The sequence below is a fragment of the Haliotis rufescens genome, unplaced genomic scaffold (genome assembly GCF_023055435.1).
Source record: "Haliotis rufescens isolate VD_foot unplaced genomic scaffold, xgHalRufe1.0.p SCAF_12, whole genome shotgun sequence".
Classification (NCBI taxonomy): Eukaryota; Metazoa; Mollusca; class Gastropoda; order Lepetellida; family Haliotidae; genus Haliotis; species Haliotis rufescens.
Window position 1 is genome coordinate 27187137 of NW_025963802.1, and position 13806 is coordinate 27200942.

The following is a 13806-nucleotide window of genomic DNA, read 5'->3' on the forward strand; positions in this document are numbered from 1 at the left end:
TCACTATATTTCATCAACAACCAACCAACTCAACTCGAAAGGTTGCACGGGAATCACGCACGCACGAATACGGTGTTAGCATTAGATTTCATGATGTCTCAGCGCAAGCATATTTCCGCTGATGCGAAAGATTTCGTTGTTAAAATATTTGAATACTTTATGGCTGAAAGTGAAAGACGTTCGCCCTTCTTTGACATTTCAAAGTACATGAAAAGAACAATTCATGCGTTACAGCTTCCCAAACAAACCGTAGTTAAGTTTACGAACTCTCATAAAAACACATGCTCCCCTGCACATCCCTTAGGGGGCATCTCAAAAGAGGATAGGAAATTAAAGTTAGATTCCTTTGATAAGAAAGTTGTCAGGGACGTGATTCGGCGGTTAACACGAGAAAATGAATTTAATTCAACACGAAAACTAAATCAAATTCTCCTTACAGAGCATGACTAAGATATTTCCAAATGGACCATTTGTAAACTCCTTTCCAAATTTGGATATCAGTACAAAAAGACGAAAGGGTCGAAACTATCAATGTGTGAACGACCAGATATCATTCGTTTGTGTATCAATTATTTGCGCACTATTAAAAAGAAACGAGAAGAAGGCTTATGGGCCTGTCTTTTTGGACGAAACCTGGGTTAACGCCTGCCACACAGCGGCTTACCTATGGTCTCACCCAGATACCAGAGAGCCACAGCGCAAGAATTTCAGGTTCGTGCTTTGTAGTACATGTCGTAATCGGATCTTGTCCACTTTATGCAATTCTTTGCTCAGAATTTGATTCTCTTTCACCCGAAACAGCCCCAAAAGTCTCGAATCATCTACGAAAATATTAAAATAGTTTCTTCGAAACCATAAAGCAATGGTTTGTCTACTTGGATAATTACGTATGATATATTACACCTAATAACATGATGCATGAAATATAATAATGTGGCAAGGAATGATACATTCAAGTCAATAACACTGATCGAAAAAGAATGCAAAAATAATTTGATAATTTGATATTAATAAATAACTGCTTGAGACGCCCAACGCTAACACCGTAATCGTGCGTGCGTGATTCCCGTGCAACCTTTCGAGTTGAGTTGATTGGTTCAACTGTGTCATATGGCCCTGTGACGCAGGGGTAGCATTATGCAGATGGCTATTACAATGAATGCTCGTTCCACCAGTGACGAACAGGTCTGGTTGTTGATGAAATATAGTGATAGCTAAATAGACAGATTTTTTATTCATGCACCGATTGTCTTTAAATGTAATATCCAGTTATGTATGACTGTTTAATAATCTCATACCAACTTTGACTGGAGTAGGACCAATAGTTTTTCAGATATTGTAGTAAACGTCGGTACCTTAAATTAACTTCCAGACTATAACAAACCTGAGTCGTGTTTATGGTAAACAATTACATCAAAGGCCAAGGTCAAGCTGCCTTACGACTACCCCCTTACCACTGCGATCTGGACCCAATAGAGTTGATATGGGGTATGATCAAAGGTGACGATGGATGACTGAACACAACATTGAAATTGCGTGATGTTGAAAAGGTAGTAAATGAATCCAGTTGCGTTGCGTTGCCAAAGTCGTCAACAAGATAGAGTCAAGATACTGGTCACGTGATGGACTTACAACAAGCAACAGTCCCACCTTTAGTTGTGACCATCAGCAGTGACACAAGCCCTTCTGATGACGTTGGTTGTGAGATGAGTGAGTCAAATTACAGTTAAAATTATCATGAGACCACCGACCCCTCTGATGCTGTCATTCCCTGTCCGGTTGTGTAGCATGTGCCTGTTTGCATTGTTCCTCCCACCATTCAAGATGTCATCTTGTCCACATTACATGATAGTTTCTTAAACAACCTTTTGCCAATGATGGGAATAGAAAATAACAAACGGCAGATATTGTTGAATACATGGTATTCACAGCGGTGTACGGCGTTGACATTTAATAGATAATTCTTGATTTTAAGTTATTTTGCAATTCATCCTTCTAATTTGGAGCCAAACGGACAGTTTGTAAGACAATTGTAGACATAGTTTGTCGGCTTCAAGCATACGAAATAAAAGTACCTTCTTGGTTTTAAAAGAAGTACATAATTTGCAAAAGCCTTGAGAGGTTTCACATGTGTGTGGAATCAGCTCCTGTTGCCTAGACCAATGATACGCAAACATATTAATTAAAGCAGTCATACAACCAGTCTCCAAAATGAAGATTGACATTACACATTTTTATGGCACTAAAATATTAGTTTTTTACTGGTTGTTAACTTGTATAACAACCTGTGCCTCAAAGTGTTCTTTCTCTGATGCGGGCAATACCCAAGGTGAATACTGGAATTTGGGTCGGACTCACAAAGCTGATTTCTAACATTAATATGAATACTTCTAACAACACAAACACAAAGATGAGAAAGTGATCCATCATTTGTAAAAAAATCTAATTTATTTCTGCCATGGTCAAATTGTTGTATGGCTGATACAAAGAACGGTTAACCCTTTCTGGCAAAAATACTAAGTTCAAATGGGTTCCATCTACAAGTCATTAACAGGGTAAATGTGGTTTGAGCAGGAAATCTCACCAAATCAGAAGGACCAACCATCAATACCAACTCATGTCAATCCTTGATTTGGGGCGATGGTGTTTTACAAGTACTGCTGTCTAAAGGCAAGAAGGAAATGAGCTCTGAAGAAGCCTGCTGATCACATACTAACTACAGCATCAGCTATCTAAAGGTCTGTTATTGAGCCATATGAGTTTCAACATTAAGTTTATCAAAACTAGGATGAATATGTTGAAGAAGCAGACAGATGTGTGTGCTTCTGCTGGCATCAGACCTCATTCTTGCCACGTGAGAGCCACAGGTGCACCATCCGTCATCAGCTATAACAAGTGCCTGCTCAACCTAGGTCTGTGCTGAAAACAAAAAATTATTGATCATTCAAAAAACACAAATATGTTAGTCTACCTCAGTTATTGTAATAGAAAACTTCATTTTTATAGATCACGGTCCAACCATATTTGATTGTGGGTGTTCTTCAACATGATAACAAGTCATCATATGTCTGTTTGTATGGTACCCGCCTAATGGTTAACTTATCCAAGTGCCTTGCTTGCAGTGACAGTATACTGTGGCTTGACACACATACTGACCACAGCAGTTAACCCCCTTTGCAATCTGACATGGCAAGGATGTCATTATATTATCTTGGATGACACAACAACTGTCACTCAAACATGTATATTGAAGTATGTAGATAAGTGTTTGATTTGGGAACTGACAAATGAGATGATTAACATAATGCGCATGACTATACCTTCATAGACACAGATCTCTGTGTCAGAGCTTGGTGTAATCTGCCAGTACAGTCTGTGCTGCCAATCTGCCAGGAGAACCCATCACGCCACCTCCTGCAACCATGAATATATACATATAAATACTCAATAGTCTCCCCAAAGAACCTACCACACCACCTCCAGTAACCATCAATATATACATATAAATACTCAATAGTCTCCCCAAAGAACCTACCACACCACCTCCAGTAACCATCAATATATACATATAAATACTCAATAGTCTCCCCAAAGAACCTACCACACCACCTCCAGTAACCATGAATATATACATATAAATACTCAATAGTCTCCCCAAAGAACCTACCACACCACCTCCAGTAACCATCAATATATACATATAAATACTCAACAGTCTCCCCAAAGAACCTACCACACCACCTCCAGTAACCATGAATATATACATATAAATACTCAACAGTCTCCCCAAAGAACCTACCACACCACCTCCAGTAACCATGAATATATACATATAAATACTCAACAGTCTCCCCAAAGAACCTACCACACCACCTCCAGTAACCATGAATATATACATATAAATACTCAACAGTCTCCCCAAAGAACCTACCACACCACCTCCAGTAACCATGAATATATACATATAAATACTCAACAGTTCCCCAAAGAACCTACCACACCACCTCCAGTAACCATGAATATATACATATAAATACTCAACAGTCTCCCCAAAGAACCTACCACACCACCTCCAGTAACCATGAATATATACATATAAATACTCAACAGTCTCCCCAAAGAACCTACCACACCACCTCCAGTAACCATCAATATATACATATAAATACTCAACAGTCTCCCCAAAGAACCTACCACACCACCTCCAGTAACCATGAATATATACATATAAATACTCAACAGTCTCCCCAAAGAACCTACCACACCACCTCCAGTAACCATGAATATATACATATAAATACTCAACAGTCTCCCCAAAGAACCTACCACACCACCTCCAGTAACCATGAATATATACATATAAATACTCAACAGTCTCCCCAAAGAACCTACCACACCACCTCCAGTAACCATCAATATATACATATAAATACTCAACAGTCTCCCCAAAGAACCTACCACACCACCTCCAGTAACCATCAATATATACATATAAATACTCAACAGTCTCCCCAAAGAACCTACCACACCACCTCCAGTAACCATCAATATATACATATAAATACTCAATAGTCTCCCCAAAGAACCTACCACACCACCTCCAGTAACCATGAATATATACATATAAATACTCAACAGTCTCCCCAAAGAACCTACCACACCACCTCCAGTAACCATCAATATATACATATAAATACTCAACAGTCTCCCCAAAGAACCTACCACACCACCTCCAGTAACCATCAATATATACATATAAATACTCAACAGTCTCCCCAAAGAACCTACCACACCACCTCCAGTAACCATGAATATATACATATAAATACTCAACAGTCTCCCCAAAGAACCTACCACACCACCTCCAGTAACCATCAATATATACATATAAATACTCAACAGTCTCCCCAAAGAACCTACCACACCACCTCCAGTAACCATCAATATATACATATAAATACTCAACAGTCTCCCCAAAGAACCTACCACACCACCTCCAGTAACCATCAATATATACATATAAATACTCAACAGTCTCCCCAAAGAACCTACCACACCACCTCCAGTAACCATGAATATAAACATATAAATATTCAACCCTCTCCCCAAAGAACCCATCATACCACCTCCAGTAACCATGAATATATACATATAAATACTCAACAGTCTTCCCAAAGATTCCACCACACCACCTCCAGTAACGATGAATATATACATATAAATAATCATAGGTCTCTTTAAAGAACCTACAACACCACCTCCAGTAACCATGAATATATACATATAAACAATCATAGGTCTCTCCAAAGGACCTACCACACCACCTCAAGTACCAATGAATATATACATATAAATATTTATCAGTCTCCCCAAAGAACCTACCACACCACCTCCAGTAACCATGAATATATACATATAAATATTAAACCGTCTCCCAAAAGAACCCATCATACCACCTCCAATAACCATGAATATATACATATAAATACTCAACAGTCCCCTAGAAAGAACCCATCACACCACCTCCAGTAACCATGAATATTTACATATAAATACTCAAAAGTCTCCCCAAAGAACCCATCACATCACCTCCAGTTACCATGAATATATACATATAAATACTCAACAGTCTTCCCAAAGATTCCATCACACCACCTCAAGTAACCATGAATATATACATATAAATACTCAACAGTCTCCCTAAAGATTCCATCACAACACCTCAAGTTACCATGAATATATACATATAAATACTCAACAGTCTCCCTAAAGATTCAATCACATCACCTCCAGTTACCATGAATATATACATATAAATACTCAACAGTCTTCCCAAAGATTCCATCACACCACCTCCAGTAACCATGAATATATACATATAAATACTCAATAGTCTCCCCAAAGAACCCATCACACCACAGCCAGTAACCATGAATATATACATATAAATACTCAACAGTCCCCCAGAAAGAACCCATCACATTACCTCCAGTAACCATGAATATTTACATATAAATACTCAAAAGTCTCCCCAAAGAACCCATCACATCACCTCCAGTTACCATCAATATATACATATAAATACTCAACAGTCTTCCCAAAGATTCCATCTCACCACCTCCAGTAACCATGAATATATACATATAAATACTCAACATTCTTCCCAAAGATTCCATCACACAACCTCAAGTAACCATGAATATATACATATAAATATTCATCAGTCTCCCCAAAAGAACCTACCACACCACCTCCAGTAACCATGAATATAAACATATAAATACTCAACAGTCTCCCAAAAGAACCCATCACACCACCTCCAGTAACCATCAATATATACATATAAATACTCAACAGTCTGCCCAAAGATTCCATCACACAACCTCAAGTAACCATGAATATATACATATAAATATTCATCAGTCTCCCCAAAGAACCTACCACACCACCTCCAGTAACCATGAATATTTACATATAAATACTCAAAAGTCTCCCCAAAGAACCCATCACATCACCCCCAGTTACCATGAATATATACATATAAATACTCAATAGTCTCCCCAAAGAACCCATCACACCACCTCAAGTAACCATAAATATATAGATATAAATACTCAACAGTCTCCCCAAAGAACCCATCACAGTACCTCCAGTAACCATGAATATTTACATATAAATACTCAAAGGTCTCCCTAAAGAACCCATCACATCACCTCAAGTAACCATGAATATATACATATAAATATTAAACCGTCTCCCAAAAGAACCCATCATACCACCTCCAATAACCATGAATATATACATATAAATACTCAACAGTCCCCTAGAAAGAACCCATCACACCACCTCCAGTAACCATGAATATTTACATATAAATACTCAAAAGTCTCCCCAAAGAACCCATCACATCACCTCCAGTTACCATGAATATATACATATAAATACTCAACAGTCTTCCCAAAGATTCCATCACACCACCTCAAGTAACCATGAATATATACATATAAATACTCAACAGTCTCCCTAAAGATTCCATCACAACACCTCAAGTTACCATGAATATATACATATAAATACTCAACAGTCTCCCTAAAGATTCAATCACATCACCTCCAGTTACCATGAATATATACATATAAATACTCAACAGTCTTCCCAAAGATTCCATCACACCACCTCCAGTAACCATGAATATATACATATAAATACTCAATAGTCTCCCCAAAGAACCCATCACACCACAGCCAGTAACCATGAATATATACATATAAATACTCAACAGTCCCCCAGAAAGAACCCATCACATTACCTCCAGTAACCATGAATATTTACATATAAATACTCAAAAGTCTCCCCAAAGAACCCATCACATCACCTCCAGTTACCATCAATATATACATATAAATACTCAACAGTCTTCCCAAAGATTCCATCACACCACCTCAAGTAACCATGAATATATACATATAAATACTCAACATTCTTCCCAAAGATTCCATCACACAACCTCAAGTAACCATGAATATATACATATAAATATTCATCAGTCTCCCCAAAGAACCTACCACACCACCTCCAGTAACCATGAATATAAACATATAAATACTCAACAGTCTCCCAAAAGAACCCATCACACCACCTCCAGTAACCATCAATATATACATATAAATACTCAACAGTCTGCCCAAAGATTCCATCACACAACCTCAAGTAACCATGAATATATACATATAAATATTCATCAGTCTCCCCAAAGAACCTACCACACCACCTCCAGTAACCATGAATATTTACATATAAATACTCAAAAGTCTCCCCAAAGAACCCATCACATCACCCCCAGTTACCATGAATATATACATATAAATACTCAATAGTCTCCCCAAAGAACCCATCACACCACCTCAAGTAACCATAAATATATAGATATAAATACTCAACAGTCTCCCCAAAGAACCCATCACAGTACCTCCAGTAACCATGAATATTTACATATAAATACTCAAAGGTCTCCCTAAAGAACCCATCACATCACCTCAAGTAACCATGAATATATACATATAAATACTTAACAGTCCCTCAAAGAACCCATCACACCACCTCCAGTAACCATGAATATATACATATAAATACTCAACAGTCTCCCCAAAGAACCCATCACATCACCTCCAGTTACCATCAATATATACATATAAATATTCAACAGTACCCCAAAGAACCTACCACACCACCTCCAGTAACCATGAATATTTACATATGAATACTCAAAAGTCTCCCCAAAGAACCCATCACATCACCTCCAGTTACCATGAATATATACATATAAATACTCAACAGTCTTCCCAAAGATTCCATCACACCACCTCAAGTAACCATGAGTAAACACATATAAATACTCCCCAAAGAACCTACATCACCACCTCCAGTAACTATGAATATATACATATAAATATTCATCAGTCTCCCCAAAGAAACTACCACACCACCTCCAGTAACCATGAATATATACATATAAATACTCAACAGTCTCCCCAAAGAACCTATCACACCACAGCCAGTAACCATGAATATATACATATGAATACTCAACAGTTCCCCAGAAAGAACCCATCACACAACCTCCAGTAACCATGAATATTTACATATAAATACTCAAAAGTCTCCCCAAAGAACCCATCACATCACCTCCAGTTACCATGAATATATACATATAAATACTCAACAGTCTTCCCAAACATTCCATCACACCACCTCAAGTAACCATGATTATATACATATAAATACTCAACAGTCTCCCCAAAGATTCCATCACACAACCTCAAGTAACCATGAATATATACATATAAATACTCAACAGTCTCCCTAAAGATTCCATCACACCACCTCAAGTAACTATGAATATATACATATACATATTCATCAGTCTCCCCAAAGAACCTACCACACCACCTCCAGTAACCATGAATATATACATATAAATACTCAAAAGTCTCCCCAAAGAACCCATCACATCACCTCCAGTTACCATGAATATATAAATATAAATACTCAACCATCTCCCCAAATATATACATATAAATACTCAACAGTCTGCCCAAAGATTCCATCACACAACCTCAAGTAACCATGAATATATACATATAAATATACATCAGTCTCCCAAAAGAACCTACCACACCACCTCCAGTAACCATGAATATTTACATATAAATACTCAAAAGTCTCCCCAAAGAACCCATCACATCACCTCCAGTTACCATGAATATATAAATATAAATACTCAACCATCTCCCCAAAGGACCTACCACACCACCTCAATTAACAATGAATATATACATATAAATATTCATCAGTCTCCCCAAAGAACCTACCACACCACCTCCAGTAACTATGAATATATACATATAAATATTCAACCGTCTCCCCAAAAGAACCAATCATACCACCTCCAGTAACCATGAATATATACATATAAATACTCAACCCTAACCCCAAAGAACCTACCACACCACCTCCAGTAACTATGAATATATACATATAAATATTCATCAGTCTCCCCAAAGAACCTACCACACCACCTCCAGTAACCATTAATATATACATATAAATACTCAACAGTCCCCGAGAAAGAACCCATCACACCACCTCCAGTAACCATTATTATTTACTTATAAATACTCAAAAGTCTCCCTAAAGAACCCATCACATCACATCCAGTTACCATGAATATATACATATAAATACTCAACAGTCCCCCAAAGAACCCATCACACCACCTCCAGTAACCATGAATATATACATATAAATACTCAAAAGTCTCCCCAAAGAACCCATCACACCACCTCAAGTAACCATGAATATAAACATATAAATACTCAACAGACCCACCAAAAACCCATCACACCACCTCAAGTAACCATAAATTTATACATATAAATACTCAACAGTCTCCACAAAGAACCTATCACACCACCTCAAGTAACCATTAATATATACATATAAATACTCAACAGTCCCCCAAAGAACCCATCACACCACCTCCAGTTACCATGAATATATACATATAAATACTCAACAGTCTCCCCAAAGATTCCATCACACAACCTCAAGTAACCATGAATATATACATATAAATACTCAACAGTCTTCCCAAACATTCCATCACACCACCTCAAGTTACCATGAATATATACATATAAATACTCAACAGTCTTCCCAAAGATTCCATCACACAACCTCAAGTAACCATGAATGTATACATATAAATACTCAACCGTAACCCCAAAGACTCTACCACACCACCTCCAGTAACCATGAATATATACATATAAATAATCATAGGTCTCCCAAAAGAACCTACCACACCACATCCAGTAACCATGAATATATACATATAAATACTCAACAGTCTTCCCAAAGATTCCATCACACAACCTCCAGTAACCATGAATATATACATATAAATATTCATCAGTCTCCCCAAACAACCTACCACATCACGTCCAGTTACCAGAAATATATACACATAAATACTCAAAAGTCTCCCCAAAGAACCCATCACACCACCTCAAGTAACCATGAATATATACATATAAATAATCAACAGTCCCCCAAAGAACCAATCAATCCACCTCCAGTTACCATGAATATATACATATAAATACTCAACAATCCCCCAAAGAACCCATCACACAACCTCCAGTAACCATAAATATAAACATATAAATACTCAACAGTCTCCCCAAAGAACCCATCACACAACCTCCAGTACCCATGAATATTTACATATAAATACTCAATAGTCTCCCAAAAGAACCCATGACATCACCTCCCTTTACCATGAATATATACATATAAATATTCAACAGTCCCCCAAAGAACCCATCACACCACCTCCAGTAACCATGAATATATACATATATATACTCAACAGTCTTCCCAAAGATTCCATCACACCACCTCAAGTAACCATGAATATATGCATATAAATATTCATTAGTCTCCCCAAAGATTCCATCATACCACCTCCAGTAACAATTAATAAACACATATAAATACTCAACAATAACCCCAAAGAACCTACCACACCACCTCAAGTAACCATGAATATATACATATAAATATTCATTAGTCTCCCCAAAGAACCCATCATACCACCTCCAGTAACAATGAATAAACACATATAAATACTCAACAATAACCCCAAACAACCTACCACACCACCTCAAGTAACCATGAATATATACATATAAATATTCATCAGTCTCCCCAAAGAACCTACCCCACTACCTCCAGTAACCATGAATATATACATATAAATACTCAACCGTCTCCCCAAAAGAACCCATCATACCACCTCCAGTAACCATGAATAAACACATATAAATACTCAACCCTAATCCAAAAGAACTTACCACACCACCTCCAGTCACCATGAATATATACATATAAATAATGATAGGTCTCCCCAAAGAACCTACAACACCACCTCCAGTAACCATGAATGTATACATATAAATACTCAACAGTCTCCCCAAAGAACCTATAAATAATCATAGGTCTCCCGAAACAACCTACCACATCACCTCCAGGAACCATGAATATATACAAATAAATACTAAACAGTCTCCCCAAAGAATCCACCACACCACTTCCAGTAACCATGAATATATACATATAAATACTCAACGGTCTCCCCAAAGAACCCATCACACCACTTCCAGTAACCATGAATATATACATGTAAATACTCAACAGTCTTCCCAAAGAACCTACACCACCATCTCCAGGAACCATGAATATATACATATAAATATTCATCAGTCTCCCCAAAGAACCCATCACACCACCTTCGGTAACCATGAATATATACATATAAATATGCATCAGTCTCCCCAAAGAACCCATCACACCACCTCCAGCAAACATGAATATATACATATAAATACTCAACAGTCTATCCAAGAACCCATCACACCACCTCCAGTAACCATGAATATATACATATAAATACTCAACAGTCTCCCCAAAGAACCCATCACATCACCTCCAGTTACCATGAATATATACATATAAATATTCAACAGTCCCCCAAAGAACCCATCACACCACCTCAAGTAACCATGAATATATACATATAAATATTCATCAGTCTCCCCAAACAACCTACCACACCACCTCCAGTAACCATGAATACATACATATAAATACTCAACAGTCCCCCAATGAACCCATCACACCATATCCAGTAACCATGAACATATACATATAAATACTCAACAGTCTCCCGAAAGAACCCATCACACCACCTCCAGTAACCATGAATATATACATATAAATAATCATAGGTCTCCCCAAAGAACCCATCGCACCACCTCCAGGAACCAGGAATATATACATGTACATATAAATACGCAACAGTCTCCCAAAAAAAACCCCACCAAACCACCTCCAGGAACCATGAATATATACATATAAATACTCAACCATAACCCCAAAGAACCTACCACACCACCTCCAGTAACCATGAATATATACATATAAACAATCATAGGTCTCTCTAAAGGACCTACCACACCACATCAAGGAACCATGAATATATACATATAAATACTCAACAGTCTTCCCAAAGATTCCATCACACCACCTCAAGTAACCATGAATATATACATATAAATACTCAACAGTCTCCCCAAAGAACCTACCACACCACCTCCAGTAACCATGAATATATACATATAAATACTCAACAGTCTCCCCAAAGAACCTACCACACCACCTCCAGTAACCATGAATATATACATATAAATACTCAACCGTCTCCCCAAAAGAACCCATCATACCACCTCCAGTAACCATGAATAAACACATATAAATACTCAACCCTAATCCAAAAGAACTTACCACACCACCTCCAGTCACCATGAATATATACATATAAATAATGATAGGTCTCCCCAAAGAACCTACAACACCACCTCCAGTAACCATGAATGTATACATATAAATACTCAACAGTCTCCCCAAAGAACCTATAAATAATCATAGGTCTCCCGAAACAACCTACCACATCACCTCCAGGAACCATGAATATATACAAATAAATACTAAACAGTCTCCCCAAAGAATCCACCACACCACTTCCAGTAACCATGAATATATACATATAAATACTCAACGGTCTCCCCAAAGAACCCATCACACCACTTCCAGTAACCATGAATATATACATGTAAATACTCAACAGTCTTCCCAAAGAACCTACACCACCATCTCCAGGAACCATGAATATATACATATAAATATTCATCAGTCTCCCCAAAGAACCCATCACACCACCTTCGGTAACCATGAATATATACATATAAATATGCATCAGTCTCCCCAAAGAACCCATCACACCACCTCCAGCAAACATGAATATATACATATAAATACTCAACAGTCTATCCAAGAACCCATCACACCACCTCCAGTAACCATGAATATATACATATAAATACTCAACAGTCTCCCCAAAGAACCCATCACATCACCTCCAGTTACCATGAATATATACATATAAATATTCAACAGTCCCCCAAAGAACCCATCACACCACCTCAAGTAACCATGAATATATACATATAAATATTCATCAGTCTCCCCAAACAACCTACCACACCACCTCCAGTAACCATGAATACATACATATAAATACTCAACAGTCCCCCAATGAACCCATCACACCATATCCAGTAACCATGAACATATACATATAAATACTCAACAGTCTCCCGAAAGAACCCATCACACCACCTCCAGTAA

At 37.6% G+C, this 13806-nt stretch overlaps 1 protein-coding gene across 5 annotated transcripts in view; it reads right to left on the reverse strand.

Annotated features, from left to right (window-relative positions):
* Positions 1-2429: 2429 nt before the first annotated feature.
* LOC124116048 (pyridine nucleotide-disulfide oxidoreductase domain-containing protein 2-like) overlaps positions 2430-13806 on the reverse strand; it is a 72802-nt gene continuing 61425 nt past the window's right edge. For all 5 annotated transcript variants that reach the window (XM_046477266.2, XM_046477265.2, XM_046477288.2 and 2 more), the window contains 2 exons: positions 3321-3414; positions 2430-2919 (listed from right to left, as the gene is read on the reverse strand). In XM_046477266.2, the coding sequence (XP_046333222.2) occupies positions 3344-3414 (71 nt within the window). In that variant the 3' untranslated portion in view covers positions 2430-2919; positions 3321-3343. The remainder of the gene's footprint in view (positions 2920-3320; positions 3415-13806) is intronic.